General features: G+C 37.7%; 1 protein-coding gene across 3 annotated transcripts in view; it reads left to right on the top strand.

Annotated features, from left to right (window-relative positions):
• Positions 1–26,412, top strand: part of THOC2 (THO complex subunit 2) — a 97,704-nt gene that overhangs the window by 26,869 nt on the left and 44,423 nt on the right. For all 3 annotated transcript variants that reach the window (XR_010919703.1, XR_010919704.1, XM_067548189.1), the window contains exons 5-12: positions 277–347; positions 2,984–3,105; positions 4,256–4,389; positions 8,217–8,383; positions 9,118–9,210; positions 11,973–12,128; positions 18,093–18,265; positions 19,961–20,156. Coding sequence is in view for 1 of the 3 variants with exons in the window: in XM_067548189.1 (XP_067404290.1) it covers positions 277–347; positions 2,984–3,105; positions 4,256–4,389; positions 8,217–8,383; positions 9,118–9,210; positions 11,973–12,128; positions 18,093–18,265; positions 19,961–20,156 (1,112 nt within the window). In the remaining 2 variants the exon portion in view is untranslated. The remainder of the gene's footprint in view (positions 1–276; positions 348–2,983; positions 3,106–4,255; positions 4,390–8,216; positions 8,384–9,117; positions 9,211–11,972; positions 12,129–18,092; positions 18,266–19,960; positions 20,157–26,412) is intronic.

Below are 26,412 nucleotides of genomic sequence, written 5' to 3'. Positions count from 1 at the left end.
TTTGTGTGTACATTTGTTTTATCAATCAAATCAGCCTCATAATATTCCAGTAAGCCTAGTGTCAATGAATGTTTAGACTAGGGACAGAATCACAGTGTTAATTATAACTGAGTCTCAAACATTAATATGATTGTGCAAGCAGGTTTTTACCAGGATTCATCACAAAAGGAAGAAAGGGGCTTCATTGCGATGGAGAAATCGAAGGGAAACCAGAAAGATATGTCTCCATGGCCAGTAATGTCTCATTTTCTCCTTTTCCATATTCTTTTGCTTCAGATATCGAAACAAGTTGTTTAGAAGAAAAAAGCAAGAGAGATCATTTTACGCAACTTGTGTTAGCCTGTTTGGTAAGTTGAATTTACATACTTCTTGGGCAGAAAAAAAACTTCCATGTCAAAATATGACAAGAAAATTGAAATGTGTATGTTTTACCAGTTATTTTTTAGGAAAAAAATGGTATGTAATGTAGTCTTGATTAGTTTATTTTTAAATTACTACTCATTTGGTAAGAAATGCAACCTATATGTACGACATATACTAATTTTGTTGTATGTTTCAATCCACATGTTTTTATTACCAAGAGAATAATTACAAAATTATTTTCATCCTTGTAGTCAAAAGGTTTGTTAATATGATGTAAAGCAGAATACCAGACTAGGTAGACCCAGTTGTCTCATCACATATGGCAAATCCTGTGGTTCCTTATTATTTAGATTTATAAGAGCAGATAATTACTTTAACTAATTGCATTATAATTGCACAGAATTAATTTCAGGAAAAATAGTTTGTGAACAAAAGTGTGTGTACTTCTTCCACCAGATTTGCTTCTTTTTTATTGGAGAATTCTTTTGCACAAAGTGTAATGATCATGGACGGAAGAATTAGACAAATTGCCTATCTAGAATTTTTATGATCCTTAATTTGATAGTTTATTTCTAGATTTAGTGAATATGTGAGATGTGAAACTCCAAAATATGGTGTAATGAACTAAATTTAGTTATAGCCTGTTTTTTCCTATAAATATTAGAGGCTCTTTCTTGTCACCTAGCACAGGGCAGAATACATGGCTTCGTTATTTAGACTTTTGTTATGTGACAGTGCCATTTTGCACCTGTTGTGCCTTATTTGCATAAAACAGCAGTTTTTCTTATGTTGTGAGTTGGTTTTAGTTTATGTAAGATACGGTATTAAAAATGTGTATTGTGTTCATGTTTTTGTTGAGATTTTATTAACTGTCAAAATATGATCACTGGTTGGACTCAAACTACTGTACAACTGAAAATATCCATTCTAGTAGTCTTAAGATAGAGATCCTGTCGCAGACACCTCTCTTCCAATCTCGATTCCACATCTGTGCTGCAGATAGTGTTTGGTTAGTTAATAAAGATGCATTAGGCCACTTTTCCCTTATTTTAATGTGATGGTTGAAGCTGCTTGGTTCTGTCTGTTTTTTCTACTGTTTGTTTCTTTGTCTGAGTACTGAATTTGTTTTTTAATATTATAGCTGGGGCTCAACCTACAAACTTTTTATCTGGATTTTGAATGAGACTGTTCCTTTCCCCAGTGTTTGGATGTATTCATTTTTGGTTTTACCATTATGACAAAAAAGACCAGCAACTAAATTTGGATTAAGGTTTGGATTCCAGCCTCTCACCTTACCAAAGTTTGAGGTTTGAGATCCAGGATTTTTCCTTTTAGGTGCATCTCTAATTAGTATAAAATCTCCCTTGTTACTTGCATCCCCTACTGGGCTTATATCTCCATGTCCCTTTGCAGTTAGGTCCCTTTGTGCTTGCTGCTAATCTGATTTTAGTGTTGTCCTCTGATGTGATTGTGGTGAAGTTTGCATTGCAGAAAATACTTGATAACATTAAGCAGTCTTGCAGCATGTCAGTTTTTTGTTTAGTTGGTCAAAGAGCCTCTGCAAGCCCTTCATGTCTTGCATGGAACTACAAATAGCAGAACCTGTTACTGCACCATTGTAACAAAAGCAGCATGCACATCATCTTGAAATTCTGGTCATACTTCAAGTGGCTTGCAGATTGGGAATCTTGTTATAAACAGCCAAGAGGTGATGGTTGGTCTCATTTGATCATAACATGGTAGATGCTGTTAGAAACAAATAATAATTGTTTCCAGTAAATGAAATATGACTCTCAACCTCAAGTACTTTTGGCTCAGATATGTGGTTTGAGACCTTACTTCCAAGTCCCTTCGTGTATCCTTATAAGTTAGATATTTTTCTCTTTGAGAAATCAAATGTTCACTTATCCTGCTCTCTGCATTTGGGATACCATTATAGGGCATCTGGAATTTAATGTCAGTGGTACCAAAGGAATTCACCAGGAACTATTTTGAAAAGTGATAGAGTGTAATTTAAATTGTTAAATTTTCTACAGGTTTTTGAGCCATTCTATAAAAATCTATAGCAGGGATATAATTTTCTATTATATTCTATAGGATAGTTTACAAAAATTCAGTGAAAAGGATAGCATTTTCTGTTAATTTTTTATTTCATCAAGGGGTGTCTGGGTGTTTTTCTGGAAATTCCCTTGGTACAGCCTCTTCTGTCTCTAAGAGTTGGCCTTCTCCACCATATAGAATAAGACTTTAGTTGTAAGAAGCTTCTGTGTAAGAAAATGATATTGCACTTATTTTTCAAAGCTTGTGAAAGGAATATATAGTGATTTTGGCCGCACGCAAAAGTTTTAGTAATCAAGCTAATCAGCACACACACAGCAAACTCTGTAGCTTTCAGTATATTTTATATGGATTCCTCATTTGTAGGACTGTAGCTTCTCAGTTGCAAGCAATTGTTCCTTTTGAAACTGAGTTTGTATAGTACATTTGTGTTTGAATTACCTTTATTTTCACTGTTAATATATCTACACAGATAACTCATTGTGAAGGTCAAATGCTATTTAGTTTAATATGCTTATCAAATCACATTATGACATGTATGTTGCATTCTTGTTTTGTGCAGTACCTTGTTTCAGACACCGTCCTAAAAGAACGTCTAGATCCGGAAACATTGGAATCATTAGGGCTTATCAAGCAGTCTCAGCAGTTTAATCAGAAATCTGTTAAAATCAAGACAAAACTTTTGTAAGTGTGTGTGGATGGATATTTTTGGGTGGAGGTTAATATGTCTTTAAATGTAGCTTTTCATAATCTATACATTTCAAAGTAATGTTTTCTGGGTTGAAATTTTTATGAAATACTTAGTAGTTTTTAGAGTGAAATGTTTTATTGTACTTACCTTTATTACCAATGAATAGTTTAATTGGTAATCTATCATTTTATATTTTTCACAGATATATGAAATTTTTATCTATTGTATTTTTATTACAATCCCTAGTTATCTTTACTACTGTGGTTTCAAATAATTAAGCTTTCAATGATGAAAAATGCTATCTTGCAAAATACTTAAATATAAATTACTAATATCCCATGACTTAAGCATAGGCTTCTGATGTTTCTCTTAAACTATCTAATGCAGTGCTTTTGCTCTTTGGAATGTAGAGTAATGGCTCTGCATCCACATGTCTAATATTTCATTTTCAGTGTCTGTGTAGAGTAGTGGTCCACAAACTTTTTAGGTCCTGCCCTCCTTCCCAGCCTGGACTCTGTCTGTGCCCACTTGCCTTCCCTCCCCCAGGGGCCAGGTCTGTGTCCAGGAGCTGAGGCTGGAGCTGGAGCTGCAGTTGGGGGTGGGGCCAGAACAGAGCTGAAGGCAGAGTGGGGCTGGGTGCTGCTCCCTCCCTGCACCTCGCGGTGGCCGGCCTGGGCCCCACCATGCCCCCACCCAAATGTTCATCCATGCACCCCTAGGAGGGACACCCCACAATTTGGGGACCTCTGATGTAGAACCCTGTTTAGTACTCTAATCCCTATCTAACAAAGCATTTAAGAAAAATCTTAACATTAAGTATGTTAGTCCCATAGATTTAAAAGGGATTATATATGCTTAAAATTTAAATGTGAGTTTGATGTTGTTTGTTGGTTTGGGGCCCGTGCTCAGGACCTCAGAAGATTGGGTCCTTATATTTGAAATGAAGCTTGTTGTTTTCTGCATTCTTTAGTTTTTCTAATAGCTGGAAGTAAAACCATTCATTCATAAACATGTATTCCAAAGTTAGTAGTTGATAAGTTTAATATTTATAAAATACTTAACCTGTATAAACTTTACTGATATAAATAGCTTTCTTGTGCTGAGCTGTACATCCCATTTTAATTTCTATTTATCTAATTGCAGTTATAAACAACAGAAATTTAACTTGTTAAGAGAAGAGAATGAAGGTTATGCAAAGCTGATTGCTGAACTGGGGCAAGATTTATCTGGCAATATCACTAGTGATTTAATCCTAGAAAATATCAAATCTTTAATAGGTAAGGAATTTACTGAAACAAGTATAAGTAATTATTTTCCTATATAGTTACCTTGAGTTATTTCTGTAGTGAGCCACTCTGGACAACTTTTTTGATGTCATTTGGAGATCAGACAGCAGATTTGGCAAATTTATGGTACTAAGGTAACACTCAATCTCCGGGATTGGTTCTGTAGGCAGAAGCTTCTTTTGGGGAGTTTCTGTGCTAGTATTAATTTTGTAAATGCTATGTATTTCAATTTACTTGTTGTGCTGAAATTGTCAGCAAAGCTTTTCATGTGATTCTTCACAATTTATTTATTTTATGCTGATATTTAAGAATGCGGTTTTATGAGGATGCATCCTCCTTTTTAGTGGGCGGGAGCATGATGACTTACCAGTGGCTTTTTTTAAAGTTAGATGAGATACCCAGAGGAATAAATGACTATCCAGATAGTCTTAAAAATCAGAAGTCAAAGGAACGGGTATTTCTCAAATGAAATGAAAATCAGTAAATGTTGTTGGCTTCCCTCACCTAGATCCATCTGTGGTTAATTAAGTACTCATAAAGTATTGAATCTGGCAAAAGAGTGCCACAATGGCAGCCCAAATTAGACTTTAAAAAAAAAAAATCTAAATCTGCTCAGATCATGCAAATATAAATTAATTTTTAGTGACTGCTTGCAAATTAACTTCCTGCATTGAGACTAAAAGTTTGATTTTATGTAGCTGTTCTGTATGCACATAATGCAGCACTTTCTTTAGACTAAAACTTGAAATGGTTTAACTGTTTCAGATTTGCAATGTTTTTAAAAATAGGAAAAATGACTACTTATTACTTTGTTTGCTTAATATTATAAATGAGCAGGCAACAATAAAATACAGATAGTTTGGCTTGCCTGATGAATGAACCATACTTAAATTGCCTGTGCCTGCACAAGCTTGTATTTTAGACTGATTTTCCACCCCCATTCCCTCCCATGCCATTGTTTGAGACCACACTTAGAACATCCTTCTCTCTTCCTTGCGCAAACACTAATTTCAGTACTGTGAAACTGGACTGTATTGTGAGGAAAATGTACCCACAGAACTTTTTGCAATGTCATGGGTACTGGTATGAATGTAATTATAGCCCTTTCCACTTTGTCTCCTGTAGCTGATTAGCATCCAGAATTTAAGTATTAGTCATCTAAAGAAATTTAGAATTGAATGATTTATGTGTTTAAACACCTGTTCCCAGTTTTCTTCAAGTATTGGTACACAGACAAAGTGGTTGTTACAGCAAGTATCCAAAACTTTAAGGCATCTTATGGATCTAAGAAGATTTAGCAGGAGATGATCACAAAATAAATATCTGGACCTTAATGCTTTCATGTTTCACTCTCCTCCTTTCTTTATCATTAAAATAAAATAATCCACTTCCCCAAGTACCCACTTTACATCTCAGTACATATATAAAAAATAGTCTACCTCCTTGTTTACTTTAGTTTATACTCCTGAAAGCTCTGAAAAGAAAAATGTCAGTGGTGTTTTAAAGTAGCTTGTGGGAAAGCTCCAACCCCAGTTTGTGTACTTCACTCAGAAATTGTTTTTTCCTACCTGGAAGAGTGTGCAGGTATTGCCTCCATACCTCATAATCTTCCAACTCCTTTTATTTCCCTGGAGCAGAGGATTTTGACATAATATGGGCTCTTTAAGAACATAGACCTCCAGGGATAGATGGAAGGAATAGTGTATTGTTTAATGTAAGACATATTCTGATGTAGAAAGGTCCAAGTTTGTATCACTTCTTACTGGGATATCCGTTAAAGAGTCTGAGTGAGATTAATCAGCAATATGAAGTGTGGGAGATCTCAAATAATTCCACTGAAACAATTAGTTTAAATTAACCTGGACTCAAAACTGTCTTTGAACATTTCCACCAAGAATGTCCCCAATTTGTAGTTCTCACCTTGCATTATGAATTGTGGGCTAGAAGTAGCAACAAACCTGCTGTGGAGAGAGAGAGTGACAGAGAGTGATATTTTATGAGTCTTCTTTCAACATACTTCACTTTCTCTGTAATTTATTCTTTGCTTACTATCTCCCTCATCTTTTAGGTTTTCTCCCCAGAGAACTAACAGGGTCTATTTAATATTTTTATAGTAGAGAGGCTAAACCAGATATCTCTAAGATTATTTCCATAGGAGACATCGATAATTTAGTTTTATTTTCCACAGACTTGTAAATAAACTAATAAAATAAAAAGTGATTTCTCAGCATATGGAAAGGAGCAACTGATTTGTCTGGATGTAGGGATTCCTGGAGGACTAGATAGTTAATACCTCTGTTTTCTTAGAATTACTTTTGAAAGCTAAAATTTTACCAGAATGGTTGATTAAAGAAATTAAATTAGAGATGGATGAAATCTGAAGAGCAAATAGCCTGTCTCAGGGGTTCTATAGCAAGGTCAAAGAATATAGGAGAAAGAGAGCAATGCTGCCATGTCCATCTTTATGAGAAGTATACAAAATCTGGTGCCATTTAAGGAAGTTTGTGCAAAAGCCAAATCTGCAAATCGTCAAGTTGAGGTATCTGTATTCAAATCCTGTTAAAAGCTGCCTCTGTGTATTGGGAAGCCACTTAAGTTTGGGGCTTTTTGGGGCTCAGAGAAGAAGAATTTTGCAACAAGTCTCTGATAATAAATATTGAACCAAAGCTAGACTGATCTGATTTAATTAACATGGGTAGGAGAGTTCAGGCAAGAGGCCAAAATTTTACAGACACTTAACATCAGTAGGAAAATGGGATAGTAAGAGCAAGAGCTTTCATGTTTTAGTATTTAAGAAATAATAACTAAATGAGATGACTGGGGAGAAGACTGCTCCTGTATCCTACTCTCCAAGGGCTATGCTAACATCTGATAGAGTTCAGCCTCAAATCGATCACAGATCAGTCTTTTTAGTTGCCAAAAGTACCTAGTATTTTAGGTATTTTGACACTTGTTTTAAAAGAGGGCTGTAGGATGCTGTCTCACTTTACTACAGAGAGTATAGTATGACTCAAAATAAGTTTGACAGATCATCGTCTTGCATAGTTTTCTTGACTCAAAATTGGTTTTCCGTAAAATATCCATTCCTCTGTAGTACAAATTAAGATAGTTGGCCCTACTGCAGGTATTGGATCTGTTTTTTTTCAAATAATCTTATAGCTATTAACAAGCCTTTTTATTTTTACCAAAAACTATTTCCATGGCTATTTAAAATATTAAGATGTATCACTTGCTCCTCAGTGTGAGAATCTGATGCAGAATTGGTATGTTTTTGATAATCTGAGTCAGTCTGTAACTGACCAGAACTACTTGTTTTGCAGTGGTGAGGTTAACATTTTGCTAAAGAAAATACCTTGACCTCTTATCACAGTGAATATTTGTATTTTCCGTTGGCATATGTGACACACAAAGGAACTCTCTAAAAATAGAATTTTTTTTTTAAAGTTCATAATGACTTTTTCTTGCTGAGATGTGAGTGTTAATATACAATATGTTTTTAACAAGAACACATAAATTTTAGATTTTAGTTTAATCTGAATCTCAGTTCTAGCCCTAACTTTGAAATTCTAATGTTTAATACAGTTATCAGCTTCAATATTTAATTTATCACCATAAAGTGAAAATATATACTGCTCTGTTCAGTTGTGCCTAATTATGTTGATGTAGAGAGAATTGCTTTTTATTCAAAGTAAATGACTGAAAAGTTTTTTTTAATAGTGCATTTGCAATTTTGCATGACTTCTAATTTAATTGTGTTGTATTAGAAAATCAGAAATAGCAGAACTGAATTTTTAACTTGTATTGTTTTTCCCCAATAGGATGTTTTAACTTGGATCCCAACAGAGTTTTGGATGTTATCTTAGAAGTCTATGAATGTAGGCCAGAGTATGATGAATTCTTTGTACCTTTGATAGAATCCTACATGTATATGTGTGAACCTCAAACTCTATGTCATATCCTTGGGTTCAAATTCAGATTCTATCAGGTAATAGAGATGTATTTTCACTATTTGAGCACCCCTTCTTCTGCCAACCCCATTCCTGTGTAATTACAGTGATGTACGTTTTCAATGCTTGTTTGAATTAACTTTTTTTTTCTTTCCACAAAATACAATTAGATTGAGTTGTAGAAGTCCAGTTTTAGTTTTCAAATGGTTTTGAGTCAACATTCACTTTTCTCTATTTGATATTTTAATATGGGGATAACTTTTTGCATTAAGCTTTTTAACAATCAATAAATAATAATCTAAAATGGAAATGGTAACAGTTTAGTACTATATTTGAACCAAGCATTTTAGAGTATGTTTAAAGTGTTTGACTGTATTGTCCTCCATTTGAACTTGTAGATGAAATGTGCATTCGTATAAACAGCAGACTAGACCCCCCAAGCGTGAGGAGTCTATCCATAAGGAAGGCATGGCTGATGTTCAGTATGATATATCACCATCTTAACTGCAGAACTAATAATTGCATCCAATTATTGTGGGATGTGCAAGAAGATAATTGGTTGCACATCTTTTTCTTCAGAATCAGTCTAGTACCAGGACCATATACAATGTCAGAATTAATATATATTTGATAATGGGGATAGGAAGAGCTTTTATTAAGATACCTGCTTTCACTGTTTATAGCGGCCCTTTCTATTTTTTAAAAGCAAGTTATACTTTTCTGCGACATTCTTGATTTGCTGTTTCTAAAAATGGTAATGCTTATCTTTTAGGAACCAAATGGTGAAACACCTTCCTCTTTATACAGAGTCGCTGCAGTACTTTTGCAACATAATCTTATAGATTTGGAAGATCTTTATGTACATGTAAGTTATTTATTTTTCTCTAACTGTTACTAGTAGGGCTGTCAAATGATTAAAAAAATCACAATTAATTGCAGTTTTAAGCGCGCTGTTAAACACTAATAGAATAGCAGTTTTCATTTATTATAAGTATTTTTGGATTTTTTTCTACATTTTCAAATTTGTTGATTTCAATTACAATACAGAATACAAAGTGTACAGTGCTCACTTTATATTATTTTTGGTTACAAATATTTACACTAAAAAGATAAAAGAAAGTGTTTTTTAGTTAACTCATACAAGTACTCTAGTGTAATCTCTTTATTGTGAAAGTTCAACTTACAAATGTAGATTTTTTTTTTTTTTTTTTTTTTTTTAACGTAACTGCACTCAAAACAATGTAAAACTTTAGAGCCTAAAAGTTGAAGCATGAAAGGGCATATGAATGTTTAACATATCTGGCATGTAAATACCTTGCAGTGCTGGCTACAACAGTGCCATGCAAACACCTGTTCTCACTTTCAGGTCACATTGTAAGTAAGTAGCAGGCAGCATTATCTCTTGTAAATGTAAACAAACTTGTTTGTCTTAGTGATTGGCTGAACAAAAAGTAGGACTGAGTAGACTTATATGATGTGAATTGAATTATACTATTTCTTTTGTTTATTTTTTTTATAGTGTGATTAATCGCGACAATTTTTTTTAATCTAGTTAATTTGTTTTGCATTAATAGCATGCATTAGCTGTGATTAATTGACAGCCCTAGCAAGAATAATGCATGTAAAGTTGGGCTTTTTTTCTTTAAAAAGTTATTAATTTTGTTTGGAACTGACCTGTATCTCATACTGCTAAATTTAGCTGGATTACCTGCTTCAGTCTTGCACACTGTCTGCCAAAATATGGCCCAGGAGATCCAATACCTCCTGTGTGTTCCAGGCAGGAACATCTGCAGCATGTAGTCAACATGCTCAGCTGGGCAGTTACACTCAACAACAGAGAACTGCTAGGTATGCTGACCAAGCCAGGCAACCAGGAAAAGGAATTTCAACAATTGCAGGGCTTTAAAGGGGAGGGGCGGCTTTCTGTCTACTTGACCCTGGGCAGCAGAGTTCTCAATGGTCATTGTGGGTCATTGTGGGAAAGCTTCTGGAAACCAGTAACAGTCGATGTAAGTAATGCAACGTCTACACTATCCCTCTGTCAATCCAACTACATTGATCTTAGGTGGACTTCAGTCCGTTTTTGTTTTTTGAATTATTGATGGCTCTGAGAACAGTGTGCAGTATGATTCTTCTTCTTCTTGCTCATGTTGATCCCATTCTAGATGTGTGTGCCAGCATGCACGGATATTGGAAATTTTTTCCCCTTAGCAGTATCCATAGGGCCGGCTATAGTGCCCTCTGGCACCGTATGCTCATGCCGTGGTATATGTGGAACCACCGGCCCCGCATTCCCTCAATTCCTTCTTTCCACCCATGACAGTTGCTGGAACTCCCCTCTGACTTGCGATTGTAGTCAACTTAGTATTGTTACCATTAGATAGGTTTCCTTTGCTTTCTTTGTTTTGTTAATTTAGTTGTATTTAGAATGCTGAGGAATGCATGGTGTCGGAGACAATGGTAGGGCAATGAGGTCCCTTGCTGCCTGAAACACCTCTGGTATCAATGGACTTGTCAGCTAGATGGGGCCCCTCACGCTCACCAGATTTGGGGGCAGCTCCTTCATAGTGGACGGTGCTCTGGATGGAAAGCTCGGGTCCTGAAGTCCCACCACGGGCAGCTGGCCCAACAAGAGTCTTGCACCTGGAGCCCCTTTTTTCTTCCTCTGCCTCAACAATGATGAGGATCAGTGCCGTGAGTCGCTTGGTGCTGGCAGTGCACTCTGCACCAAGGCCAATGTACTCAGTACTGAATCAGCATGGGAAGGCACTGAGCCCGGTCTTAGCGCTGCCTCCATTAGCACGGCTTTCAGCCGAATGTCCCTGTCCTTCCTCATTCTGGGCTTTAAACCCTTGCAAATTGTACATTTATCCTTCCTATGTGCTTCCTCCAGACACTTCAAGCAGCACTTCAAGCCATAGTGCAGTAGGCTCTGAAAAATGCCAGCTTTGGGAGGGCAGTTCTGCAGACGGCACATCTGTGAACTCTGAGCCCACCTCCCATGATACTGCTCTGATGCGTAACCTAGAATGGAATTGACATAAGCAAGTGCTCAAAGAAGAAAAGACAGTTGCTTACCTGTAGTGACTGTTGTTCTTTGAGATGTGTTGCTCATGTCCATTCCATTACCCTCCCCCCCCCCCCCATCCCTGCCATCGGAGTTGGTGGCAAGAAGGAACTGAGGGGGCAGGGGGCTGGTGGTACCTCAGATAGCACAGCATGAGCGTGTAGCGCTAGAGGTGCTGGAGCCGGTCCTACAGATGCTGCTAAGGGGAAGAAATTTCCAGTAACAGTGCATGCCGGTGTGCACACACCTAAAATGGAATGAACATGAGCAATTTATCCTGAAGAACAATAGTTACTACAGGTATGCAACCATCTTTTCCTGAGTCCTTCTTACCTTAATTAGGATATGTCATGGATATATCATTGTTTGAAGTGCTGCTGGGAAATTAAAACAAAACAACAAAAACCAAAACCCCTCTCTTCTAGGGAATGACCTGATTTCTTCAGGAAGAAGAAGGGATCTGGGATTTTCACCTTGAAGTTTATTGATTAAAAAGTAGTTTCAGGTTATGTTAATTTTTCGTTATGTATCTTAACACTATCCGTGTTTTATTTTCTCAGCTTCTTCCAGTCGATCATGCCATTCTTGAAGAATACAAACGAGAGATTGTGGAGGCTAAACAAATTGTTAGAAAACTTACAATGGTTGTTTTGTCCTCTGAAAAGACTGAGGAGAAAGAGAAAGAAAAGGACAAGGAAGAGGAAAAAACTGAAAAGGTATTTTTTCAAATGAGTTAATTATAATTGTAAACATAACATGGTCATTGCTATGAAAATTACTTTTGTCCTTTTATACTGTGTATCCAGTCATGGTAAGAAGTTTAATTGGCTGTTTATCTAAAACAAAACCAAAACTGTAATTTACTGGTTTCACCCCTCAGTCCTGTTTCAGCTTCTGATGTAATTAGTGACTACCTGTGAAAAGTTTGATTTAAGTGACTGGCCTAGCATCACACAGCAGCTCTATGGCAGAGGCAGTGATAGAATACAGATTGCCAGAGTGGCATTCAAGTGCCTTAACCATGACATTGTTCTTTCTCTTCTTGCAAGCCTCTGCCTAAGTCACGATATACCTTCCAATTTCTGCAGCAAATAAAGCAAAGGTCCTACAGATAAGTCTCCTTCACTACACAACTCTGATTCATCCCTAGAACAGGTCCATCTTCTGCACTGAATGAGTCAGAGGTCTTATGGGGAAAAATAGTATGTGATCATATACTTTTTCACAAGGGGGCTGAATTGTAGTTGCACAGGCAACCTTAATATTAAGAGTAGTTATGTAGCTGTCTCTCCCAAGTTGTCTTTGAAAACCTTAACCTAATTGTCTTGTTGCTAATATGAAAATAAACCTTTTCTAACTCATGACTTCTGATGCTTTTGTTGTGTATGATACAGCTGGGTAAGGGCATTTGGAAAGCCAGAGTTTCACTGCTGTAAAATAAAGGTTGTTGGATGATGGAGAGAGCTCATTACTTAAATCTTTTGCTGTTGACTTCAATGCTAGAAATCAATATTGTCTTAAAACAGACTATTGTGAAAAATCAATAGTTTAATGCTGGCAAAAAGCACTATTACCTTTGCTTGTGGAGATGAGTTTAGTATATTGAATAAGCAGTGAGTTTCAGAATACAGATAGTGAAAGTGAGAGGTCACAGGGCAGAGCAATGTGACTAGATTTGTAGCTCTGACAACAGCTCCAAGCAGTGAATTTAAGGGTATATCTACATGTAAAATCCTACAGTGTACAGTTGCCCTGCGCTGCTGTAGCACTTCAGTGTAGACGTGCTACAGTAGTGGAAGTTTCTCCCATTGCTATAGTTAATCCACCTCCCCAAGAGGCTGTAGGTAGGCCCTACTATTCCGTCTACATGGGAGATTAGGTTGGCAGAGCTGTGTGTCTCGGGACTGTGGGCTTTTCACACCACTGAGAGATGTAGTTATGCTGATGTAAGTTTTCAGTATAGACCGACCATTAGTCTTCTATGTCCTACAGTGTGTCCAAGAAAAGAACACTGATCAGAAACATTTAGGCAAGACGTGTAGTGAATGGACTACTATTTGGGGATGCAATAGCACACTATTACCTGATTAGATTATACCTGATGAAGTACAAGTGGCACAAAATTGACATGTGACTGATAATTCTGAATAAAACCATGGGTGTGATGGTGAGCGATAAACCAAAAATAGACAACGTGAGGTTGAGATGCAACTTTGTTTTAACTTGTGTGAACACAGTAACATGTAAGAAGACATTTACTAGAAAATGGATTCTCCTCTTGATAGTCATGTTTGGAGTAGGTGCTAAGTTAAATATTTTTATTTTTTTATTAAATGCTGACTTTGTGCTCGGTGCTGTACATGAGACAGATAAAGACATGCTCCCTGTCCCGTGATAGTGCCTAGAGCCCTCAAAAGGATTGTGGCACCATTCTGCTACCACTGTACACATCAATTAAAAAGAGAGTCCTTGCCCTCAAAAAAACTTACGAACTAGTCGTGTGACAAGATGTGATTCATATTTTGGCAGTTATAATGAGCAAAGAAACAGGATTTTAAAATCCTTTTGCTACACATTTTTGAGACCCCGATACATATTTAATCTTTCAGAGGCTGATCTTTTCTATTCCAGGGTTTTTTTCACTGTATTCAGGAAAACACTACGTTACTAGCTAAATATAGCCTTTACGCTAAAGGTACTTTTTGCTAACTAGGAGGGCACATATCTATTCACATTTATTTAAAACAATTATATAGCTTAACATACATTATTTCAATTTCTAATTTTCTAATTATTATGTTAGAAAATGATGAATGATGCATTTCTTATTTATTAGACAATACATTTTTACCTGTGATTTGTATCTAACTGTATTTGGATGGAAATTGGAATTTGATCAAAAATGCACAAAACCAGCATTCAAAAATTGTTTTAGTTAAATAAATGTACCTTAAATATGCTGGATACATAAGAAAAAATGTTTATCAAAACCTGAAGGACAGGTTATTAAAGAGCTCCAGATGAAGCCATGTTGCCTCTTACCATTCTTTTTATCTTTCCTTCACATTGGGATAGTTTGCTGTTGTGCCTTCAGCACTGTCTCCTTAACAAAACTGACATCTCCTGAAATCCTTTATCCCTTAGATTTTCTTCCACAGGACCTTATCTATCAGTTCTCTGATTTTGTTAGTCTGCTTTTATGAAGTCCATAGTCCTTATTCTTCCACTGTCTTCTTCCTTAGAATAATGAAATCTATCACTTCATGATCATGTTCACTAAAATTGCCTTCAACCTTCAGATTTGCAATCAGTTCCTGCCTTAGTTGGAATCAAGTTTAAAATGGATGTTCCCCTAGTTAACTTCCTCCACTGTCTGAACCAAGAAGTGTTCCTAATGCATTTCAAGAACTTACTAGAGATTTTGTTTTTGCCATATTACTTTTCCAACAGATGTTTGGGTAGTTAAAGTCCCCCATTATTACCAAATCTTGTATTTTGGATTTTTCTGTTGGTTGTTCTAGAAATACCTCATCCATAACTACCTCCTAATTTGGTTGCCTGTAGTAGTACCATGATGATGTCCTGTTTCTTTTCCCCTTTTATCTTCACCCAGACACTTTCAATTGGTCTGCCTCTTACCTCCTTTTGGACCAAGTATACATATTCTTGATATTTAATGCAATACCACCTCCCTTATTTCCCTGTTTGTCCTTCCTAAATAAGCTATTTCCTTCTTTACTGATATTCCAGTCATGAAATTTATCCCACCAAGTCTCAGTGATTATAATTTAGCTTATGTTCTAATATTTACAGTTTTTCTGTTTATTCCCCATACTGCATGAATTTGTTTATAGACGTCTAAAATGTTGAGCAGGCTCTCCCACTGTTTTCCCTCTTGTTGCTCTTATGACCTTATTTTCTATTCCTCCCACGCATCAACATCTTGCTCTCCTTTTTTTAATGCCTACTTGTGGGTTTTTTGTCACCTGCCCCCTTTGAACCTAAAGACCTTCTCATTAGGTTGGCAAGTTGACGTGTAAAGATGCTCTTTTCCTTCTTGGTCCAGTGGACCCCATCTCTTCTCAGCAATCTTCCTTTCTGGAGCAGCATCCCGTGGTTAAGGAGGCCAAAGCCCTCCCATCAACACTGTCTGCACAGCCATGCATTATCTCCAGGATGTCTGTGTCCCTGACTGTGCCCTTACTGGAAGGATGGAAAAGAATACCACCTGTGCCTCCAACTCCTTCACCTTCACTCCAACAGCCCTATAGTCACTAGTGATCTGCTTAAGGTCATACCTGGCGGTATCATTAGTACCCATGAGGGTGAGCAGCAGAGGATAGCAGTCAGAGGAATGGGTGAGCCTCAGCAAGCTTTCTGTAATGTCTCTGATGTGGGCTCCAATCAGTCAGCATGCCTCCTGGGATATCAGAGCAGCTTGGCAGATGGATGCCTCATCCACTTGCAAAGGGAGTCCCTGACCACCCTAGCCCCTACTTTTCCTCCTCTTGCGTGTGGTGGCCAAACTTTGGGGCAGGTGACTCTTCTTCCTCAGCCACTTGGGTCTGCTCCTCTCTTACTGTTCCCAGTGCAGCATGCCTGTTCTACACCTCAGTGGGTGGGGACCTGCTTGGGAGGTGGAGCACTGTCTTCTGTCTGAAGTAGCTAGCAGATAGTCTCCCTGTAGAGCAGCTGGTTCTCCTTCCTCCTTTAGTGTTACATAAGAATGGCCATACTAGGTCAGACCAATGATCCATCTAGCCAAGTATCCTGTCTTCTGACAATGGGCATTACAGGTGCTTCAGAGGGAGTGAACAGAACAGGTAATCATCAAGTGATCCATCCCATATTGCCCATTCCCAGCTTCCCGCAACAGAGACCAGAGACACTTCAGAGCATGGTTTGCATCCTTGCCCATCCTAGCTAATAGCTATTGATGGACCTATCCTTCATGAATTTACCTAGTTTTGAATCCTGTTATAGTCTTGACCTTCACAACATCCTCTTATAAAGAGTTCCACAGGCTGGCTGTGTGTTGTGTGAAGAAATACTTCCTTTTGTTCATTTTAAACCTATTGCCTATTAATTTCATTTGGTGATCCCTAGTTCTTGTGTTATGAGAACTTAGCTGTCTCTTTTCCAAGCTGAAAATTTCCAGTCTTATTAATCTCTCCTCATGTGGAAGCTGTTCCATACCCCCAATAATTTTTGTTGCATTTTTCTGTACTCTTTCCAATTCCAATACATCTTTTATGAGATGGGGTAACCAGATCTGCACTCAGTATTCAAGATATGAGTGTACCATGGATTTATAAAGAGGCAGTATGATATGTTGCGGTCTCTTTTCAAGTCCACTAGCATCCTCCATCCTGGTTGTCTCAATGTGCATTTTGATCATGAAGTCCTTGTACTCCTGGATGCCATGCAGATGAGCTGTCACATCCTTTCATTTTAAAATGGAATATTTGGCAACCTAATTTTACTTGCCATAGAATTACGTTCCAGATTCTGTTTCTTTTAGAACAGTTGCTGACATTAAAACCATAGTATATAGCTTTGCATAGGAGGTGGTTTCTTCCACTATTGAAAGGGAAATTCTTCCACTGTTGAAACTCTTCTGCTATTGAAAAGGAAACTCTGTCTGTTAGTCTTTCCATGCGTTTTCCAGTGTATTCCAAATAATTATTTGGAAGATCTCCGTCCTACAGCTTAAACTTTTCCTGTTCATAGTTAAGCAGACTAGAGATGAAAGGATCAGACCTGAGGCTTCCTTTATAGTTGAATCAGGTTGGGCACTGACAGGCAACTCCACTGCGTGGGCTTTGATGAAAGCGAGCCAACAGGATCTACTGAACAGAGATCACTTTCTCAGACAATACCATGCGAACTATCAAGGTAGTTCACAGGTAGTTTACTATGTGGAATTACAAGTTTCAAGGAGAGATGAGAACAATTATTACACCACACAAGTCCCATTTAAATAATAATATCCCCTTTTGATTTCAGAGTTAATAGCAGGGGTTCTCAAACTTTTTTTGCCGGGACCCCTCCTGGAAATATTTCAGGATGTGATGGTCCCCCTCCCCCAAGTGGTGACATCTTTCCCCCTCCCCCATGTCAGGCCACCCGTACCAGCATGTGCAGGGGCTGACAGCTCACGACCCCTCCCCCCCATAATAACCTCATGACCCCCTGAGAGGTCACGACCCCCAGTTTGAAAACCCCTGCTCAATAGAATACAATAATGAAGCATTATAGGACAGAAAGGGGATTTAGCATCTACAAGTTATTAGATCACATTGTTAGATTTCTAATAGGATGCAGGTAAATATAGACACATTTAGCACTTACTCTTTGATTTTCTAACAATACAGAGTGAACGAGTCAGGGATTGCTAGACTAATTAACATTTCTTTGATACCCATACATAAGTGGATTGTCTTGATTACAATTGCAATGCCTCTTAAATTGTTATGGGTTATACGCAGATTAGCTAGTCTGCACTGTCACAGGAATATTTACCATATGGTAAAATACATTTTAAATAATTATGGTGCATAGAAAACAAGTTATGCCATCTTGTAGATTTTAGTCCTTCTCCTGCTTAAGAGGAAACGCTGGGAAATTTTATGAATGCACTAAATTTTTCGCTCCAATGTTTTGTTCACTATCTTTTTCAGCCACCTGACAACCAGAAACTTGGTTTGTTGGAAGCTTTGTTAAAAGTTGGTGATTGGCAACACGCACAAAGTATTATGGATCAAATGCCTCCATTTTATGCCACTTCACACAAGCCTATTGCCATTGCCCTTTGCCAGCTTGTACATGTGACCATTGAGCCTCTGTACCGCAGGTAAGATGATCAGCTGTCTTGCTTATTAAATGTTGACAGGACAGGTGGAGAATGTATTAATCATGTTTGCAGACTGTAAGACAGAGATGTTTACATTTTTTTGTTAGGACAATATTAAAACACATTATGATTTTGATTGGAGAAATATGCCTAATATAGTAAGGACAAATGCAAAGTGGTTAACATAGGATGGAATTTGCCTGCCCTATTAAATCTTCAGCTGTGTATGGGGGGAGGGAAAAGGGAAGGGAAGTGTGGGGTCATGAGATTCACCATATGTCTGAATTTAGGGCTACGGTGTACACACCCATGCTAACAATACTCCAGCTTCTAGGTTTTAATAGCTCCTGCTGCTCTTCAATACCTCCTCCTGTAGGTGTGAATCCCACTGGTGCAGAGAAAATGCCAGATTCACTGGCATACTTCCATCACCAGCCTAGAATGGCATGTAGACCATTGTCCTTTATGCAGGGGTCCTGGTGACATGTGAATTTTACCCAGAGGGAAGAATAATTGAATGTACGAGTGAATTCTAGCTAGACAGTAATACTACCGAGGAAGATGTCTTTCAAGGTTGATAATAGATAGTAAACTGAACAAGTAAACAATGTGAAACTTGAACAAAAAATGAAAAAATCAAATACTGTATTGGTGTCTTGCTAACAGGAATATTTTGTGTAAGTAATATGCAGGAGACAGTTACTCTGCTCTAGTAAGTAATGGTAGACATCAGTTAGAGTACTGCATTCAGTTTTGGGTGTATGGGAGAGAGAAGTAAGAATTTTAAGTGTAAAAAGAGAGATGGAAGAATTGAATAAATCACATTGCAGCTTAGCTGTAAGTAAAGAGATGTTATGGAAAAGGCGGAAGATCAGTTATTCTCCTTAATCAGCAAGGATGGAGCAAGAAACAGTGGCTTTAAACAGCAACAAAGAAGCATGTAGCATGTTCCTAATGCTTAGAACATGCAAAATGGAGTTCACAGTTTTGAACCAGATGTATCCCACTCTGTCACACACAATAAATACTAAATTTGTGTACAATACCTTTCTGATCTTATGTTAATATATCTAGTTGGTAAAGCAATTTTAAGATTTTGTTTTGTATATATTAACAACTTCACTGCATTTCTATTGACCTTTTTTAATTTTAGTCTAAACTTGTTTGAGAGTCAATAAATGTTCATCTTTGATGTAGCTCAGGTCAATACTGTTACCCAGTCCTGTTCTAATTATTAAAGCAAATCTTAAATAATGAGACCGTTCAAAGGACAAGTTCTAATAAAATAAGAATATTTAACTTAATGTACTTAGATTTACTTTAAAGACCGTATTTATTTAATGCAGTGTGAATCTTTTACCATATTAAAAATTAGGATTTTCTAAAATATTTTGTACCCACTGGTAGTGATCTTGTAGGGTTTTTTTATTTAATTGTGTAACAAGAGTCTTGACAAGAAGAGGATTTGGGAGTAAAATCCTGATCTCTTTGAAATTAATGGCAAAACTCCCACTGACTTCAGTGGGGCCAAATTTAATAAAATCAATCCAGAAGACTCCAGTACACTGTTGCATTGAAAACCACTGAGAAAATAATGTAGAAGCATAGTAACTAAAATAAACTAAGTTGTTTGTCCTTACTGTAAAAGTGAATAGTCCTCATGTAGAATGTGAAACTATACTTCTGTTTTCACAGAGTTGGAGTACCTAAAGGGGCTAAAGGGTCACCAATTTCCAATTTGCAAAATAAGAGAGCACCAAAACAAGCAGAAAGTTTTGAAGATTTGAGGAAGGAAGTGTTCAACATGCTTTGTTATCTCGGTCCTCATCTTTCTCACGATCCCATTTTATTTGCAAAAGTGGTGCGCTTAGGAAAAGCATTTATGAAAGAGGTTGGTAAGATAGAGCAACTTGTCTAAACTTTTTAATGGAAACAGACTATTCCCATATGACGACAGAAAAAGATATTTTATTAAATACTTTTGATGTGTTCACGTATGGAAACAGAAAATGTCCAAACAGTTTTTAAAAGGACAATCTCCAAATGCTCCAAGTAAGCATTTATCCTTTGTTTATAATAGTTACAAAAGATCACTTTTATTTTAAGACTAAACCTCAAAAAAATTTATAACAAATGTAACCTGTTAAGGTTATAACCAGTAAGCTAATGAATAGCCAGTTTCTCAGTGCAGCCCTTCACCTCTCTCCTACACTGCTGTCCCCATCCATTGGTCTCCTTTATTATAACGTTTTTTACAATGTTATCTTTTGTGCGGGTAGATTTTTATAAAAAGCACTATAAAATTGCATTGAAGCTTTTGCCCTGGAAAAGCTAGAGGGTAATCCTGAAGGCCATGGTGAACCATAACCCAATATGGGACCAATTTTAAAAAGTTTTTCTCCCCATCTGTTAGGTATCCTGGAGAGTGGAGGATGTGCTTTTTGTCTCCTCCTTAGTGAAAGTAACAGTGGATGCCCAATCAAACCCCTCCCAGTGGTTGGATATGTTGAAGTGCTACTGTTTTCTATTATCCATTGATGCTGTGGTGCTGCCTCTCGTATGGTATAGAGGTTACCTCTCATGCTGCTGGGCTATGACACCTTCTAAATCCCAAAGTAGCCCACTTTATTTTTAAAGTGGACTCTTTTGGGGGCTGTTTTGACCACGGTCCTTACTTTTCCACAAAGTCTGTGTCAAGGCTATATAGTGATTTAAAAAACAATTTTTTTTAAAAGAGCAAAAGAGAATTTTTTTGTATTATGAACTTTCTTGGAATGTAGTCTTCAGATCAAGTCAAGGCTGCTGGATTGTCTTCTGCTTCTTTCCAGCAATGTTCTGTTTGATACAATTCAGGTTTGTCCGTTTTGCTGTTCTGCCTCATCTTTCAGGTCATCAGTGCAAAACTATAAAAACGCTTAAAGTTTAAAAGTGAAAATGAATAATATTTAAAACTTGGTGTGACTTGCATCTTTGCACTCTACAATTAGTTGCCTGCCCGCTCCTTTCTTCTCTGCTCCCTGTTTTTTCACTAGTTGCTGTGCTGTCTTAGGATATGTCTACACTGCAGCATAAACCCAAGGTTCGAACTCTGGCTAAAGCCTGACCCCCTTTCCACTTACACACAAATCACGCTAACTCAGGGCTCAGATGGAGGGTCCGAGTCAGAGTCAAGTGGGAACCCAGAGATCAAGCCCCATTGCTTTGCAGTTTAGACACATTCCCACTGGACTTGTGCTCTGGATGTCCACCAAAAGCATCCCACAATCCTTCTTTGTCCTTTGGACAGTCAAGTTTGGTGGACAGTCAGGTTTTCTCACACTGCATCACTAATAAAGGGCTAGAGACACATTTTGGGCTACATTTTGGAAAGATGTTAGGAAGTCTAGAATATCGGTGGTTGGACTTGGGCCTGAATAATGCAGTGTAGACCCTGAAGCCCCAGACTGGGACCCAGGGTTCAACTGTTCCTAACCTGGGGTTACAAATGAGTGTAGGCCCTCAAGCCCTATCTCCTGCCTACTTCTGATGTAAAAGAATGGGGTTTGAACCAAAATGTGTTGCATGCCAGTGGAGAGCATTGCTATTAGACTACCAGTACTGAATTCATATAAGCTGAAGATTTGACTTCCTTTAACCACAAATTTAAACGTGACAGAGCCTTTCTGTCTTTCAAGATATTTAAGATGAGCAATTTGCAGTTTACTGGGTGGTGGTGGTAATTTCTGATAAGACTTGTAAGAATACCTTGGTCCTGGCTGCTCTGACATCTAATCCCATGCACTTCTTATAAGTATCAGGGGTTTGTCTTGTTGTCTTGGATCAAAAGTTCCCGTTCTCCTCTTATTGTTGCATGATACTTTTTTAAATGCAAAACTAGAGGTTACGTAGTTAAGCACAATAAATGGGAGATGAGAGAATTCCACGTCACACTAACCTCGCTCTTTTTGTATATATGTGTGAGGATGGTAATTACATATTAGGTTTTTAGAAATAGTTTAATCAAGTATAATAATTTTTTACCTTAGAGGCACATGAACTATATATATAAATTGTAATACTGTGTACAAGTAACTGAAAAGTACACAAACATACCATATGCTACAAATGCAGTATAGTAAAACTCTGACTTCTGATGGCAGAATCTTTGGTCATGCATAATTTTATTAACAGTTCTGCTGATGCATGAGCTCTCTCTCTCATAGCTGTGCTGTGCAAACAGCAGTAAAACATGGTAACAAATTTTTTTACCTACAACTGTGCAGAAATTACAATGAAATACACGTGACTACTACGGTGACCAGATAACAAGTACCAAAAATCGGGACAGGGATACTTCAACATCTCTGTTTGGTTCTCCTTCACTTTTATCATCCACTTCTGGCTTATTAAAATTTGTTCCTGGCTCTCCGTTCTGTCCTGCCTGTCTATTTGATAATTTTCATTTCAAGTGTCTCAATGCCCTGCATTCTTGTTTTTCGGTATCTGAGGGTTGGAGCACCTCTTGAAACATGTCCTCCTTGGTCACTTCTTTGTCAATTCTGCCACCATTCTCCACAGGCGGGAGTCATAGAAGCCAATATCTCCTGAGGGTAAGCCAGGATGCATCTCCTGCATGCGAGCGGCTTCAAACTGGGTCCATATGCTGCTCACCTGTGTGCTGCTTTGGTCCCTATACAAGTGATTGCTGATTGGTATGGGGGAAGGAACAAAGCAGCTCTGCCAAGGAACCTTTGGCAGAGGATTGGCGAGTACCTCCAGGAAAGTTTCCTCGAGATCTCTCTGGAGGATTTCTGTGAAATCTCAGTGTGCATTAAAACACTTTTCCGCCTCCCTGCTTAGCTGCACATGCAAATACAGCTAGACTTGAACATTTTTATCCCTTCACGCACTTGTAGAATATAACACAGCAAAGGACAGCTCTACCTCACATAACTGAGCAACATTAACTCAAAAAAGATCACTTACCAGAGCTCCCCTCTCCTGCATAATGCGCTCCATAGATGGAGTGCTGGGACTGGCTCGAACTCTCCAGGGTTGAGAAGAGGACCTGGCTGCCTACGGTAACGGACGACCATGTCGCCTGTTCTATCTCATCCTCCAACTCAACCTCCTCAACTTCATTCTTGGGGTTGAGTCCGCTGTCTCGAGTCCCGTCGAAGTATCCATAGGGCTCTTAGCAGTGGAGATTGTGTTGCCGCCGAGGATGGCTTCCAGCTCCTTAGAGAAGTAGCAGGTCTTTGTTGCAGTACCACAGCGATGGTTGGATTGCCTAGCTTTCTAATATGCCTGTCTCAGGTCCTTGATCTTTGCACAGCACTGTTATGTGTCCTGTTCATAGCCCTTCTCCAACATGCCACGAGAAATCTGATTGTAGGTATCGAAGTTCCTACAGCTGGAGTGGAGCTGGGACTCCACAGCTTCCTCTCCCTATATATTCAGCAGATCCAACAGATCCGGAGTGTGGCAAGTGGGAGAAAGTTTGTTGTGTGGAGCCCCCATGGTCAGCTGTGAGCTCTCCAGGCCAAGCAAACAAGAAGTGGAATTTCAAAAATTCCCGGGCCTTTAAAGTGGGAGGGGCAGATGCCTGTGTACTTGGGTGCAGGGCAGCAGAGTTCAAACAGCTGACCAGGGCAGTCAGGGTGGGCATTGTGGGACACCTCCTAGAGGCCATTTCCGGTGACATAACCAAGTGCAGTGTCTATACTGAAACTTTGTCGATATAACTTTGCTGCAAAAAGCTCTATGCCTCTTGTCTTATTTTGTCGGCAAAGCAGGAGAGTTTTGTTGGCAGGAAGAGCGTTGTAGTGTGTACACCTCCATTGTTTTGTCAATGAAAGCTGACTTTTGTCGGCAAAACTCTATAGTGTAGACCAAGCCTTAGTCTAAGAAGTCAGCCTAAGAGAAAGTTGGACAAACAGGTATATGTGGTCCTGCCTCAGTGTGAGGGGATGGGCTAGGTAACCTCTTGAGGTCCCTCCCAGCCCTACATTTCTGTGTTTCCTCTGAAGTTTCCTAACACCCACCCCAAAAAGAATGTTTAAATATATTCTGCTGCTGTGGATGCATGAATGGGATAGGGAGTATAATGGAATTCCCACAATCAGTCAGAATAAGAACCCTATTAAAAAATAGCTTTTGCTTTAAGGTGTCTGGTAACTCAAGCTAACTTTGACTTAATTTAATTGGGGTGCATTGGAATGAGACAGTTCATTATTCTGGGATCAGAGTTGTGAAATATGACTTTTTACTGATCCCATGAAGATATCAGTGGTAGAACCACAGGAGAAATTGCAATGAAAGCAGTTCTGTTGACCTCCGCTTGAGTATGTCATTTGCTTATAATAGGGATGAAATTGCAAAGCATCAGCAAAGGGACAATCTTGGATACATACCTTTATAGATATTTATGATAATTGCAAGAGGAAGATAAGGAAATAATTCTCTAGCAAGGATTTAATGATGTCATGAAGTGAAGCTTCACTCTCATGCACCGATCATACAAAACCCATGAGGGGAATTTTTTTGCATGAGCTGGAATAATGGACAAAAGATGAGGGTTTTTTTAATATATGCAGTATATTATAGTTAAATGTAAGCCGAATAAGGTTGCAGTTTTGGACATTTCTAGTAAACCATAAGATTGAAGCTTAAATAGATTGTACACATCAATAGAATTGTGATACGTATGACTTTTCATACCATATACCGTATTTCCCCATGTATAAGACACACCTTTTTTCGAAAAATTTGGGGTCTAAAAACTGGGTGCGTCTTATACAGTGGTTGTAGATTTTTTTTACCGTAATACATTTTTTTTTCAAATTTCGGGCCCCAAAATTAAGGTGTGTCTTATACATGGGGAAATACGGTAAATTAGGTAGAAATTTGATTATATTAAGTATCATTAAAAGAAATCATGTACACTTTCAAATGTTTTATTAAATGATTTATGAATCAGTTTGGTCCTTTTTCAGATGTTTTACTGATAAGACAGTATGTGGTGTTGCATTCAGTATAGAAATATTTTGTGTTTTCTTCTTGGAGTAAACAGCACTCATGTTATACGTGTGACATGCATTATGAAAAAATATACCTGTTCAATATCTTTTGTGACAATATTGTATGGCCCCAGTTCAGAATTACACTGAGATACAAGCTTGTTTAGAAGACTATATCAAATGTAGCTATGTTGTCCTCCACCTCCCCTTTTTCTCATTGCCTCTAGTTAGTTTCGGTTGGTTCTAGTGGTCTTTTTTTATCTTTTACACCCAGATGGTTTGCAGGCTCTCCTGTGGTGGACTAGTTGAAAATAAAATCTGACAAATGTGTTTTACTCAGTGTTATAAGATGCCAGTTGACACTGTGAATAATTTGGCCACTTACCAGTAAATAGACAGGAATCAAACAAAACTATAATGCCAGCCTCATATCAAGGGAGTTTAACTGGCATTATGTTACAGATGAGCATAAATTTGAACAGATGTTACAGTACATAAGCCTGTCATTAGCTATCATTTAATTTAAAAAATTTAGACAGAAAATGAAGTGATGCCAGTTTAATTTACCAAGCAAATACAGCCTTGTAATTTCACTCTTAGCTGGATGGAATGATAAACCTGTACAGTAAATTCCCTATGATCAGAGATTCATCTTCTATGCTATGATGTTGAGGTCTCACCATTACAAGTTATTATGCAATTGTACATCACTTAGAGAAGTGCAATTGTACATTTTTATTAACTTTGTAGATTCAGTTAAACTTTTCTGTTATGTCACCTTTGTTCAAGACCTTTTACTGAAATGAATGTTTTTCATGTAACTCAAAGATAAATTACCAAGTTCTGTGCAGAAATATATTAATATAGTATTATGTGCACATATAGTTGTGTCATGTTTAAATATTGTACCATAGTCAGTGGCCTAGTATCTTTCATCTATTTTTTTCTGTTCACAATTTTTATGATTTATAGTTGACGTTTAAAAGTAGAATTATTGATAGATACCTGTATTTAAGGAAATATTTTTTGATGGGAGGTTTAAACTATAAATATTGGGCTCTGCTGCTTTCTGTTGGATTGGTCTAGTCATCTGAAGAGGTTGGTCTTTGTTTCTGGGAAGAAGGAATGTTTGAAAAAGAAATTTAAAAA

This window comes from Emydura macquarii, unplaced genomic scaffold (assembly GCF_026122565.2).
Source record: "Emydura macquarii macquarii isolate MOO-44397 ecotype Brisbane River unplaced genomic scaffold, CSIRO-AGI_Emac_v2 contig_1253, whole genome shotgun sequence".
Lineage (NCBI taxonomy): Eukaryota > Metazoa > Chordata > Testudines > Chelidae > Emydura > Emydura macquarii.
This window is presented reverse-complemented; position numbering and strand designations above follow the sequence as displayed.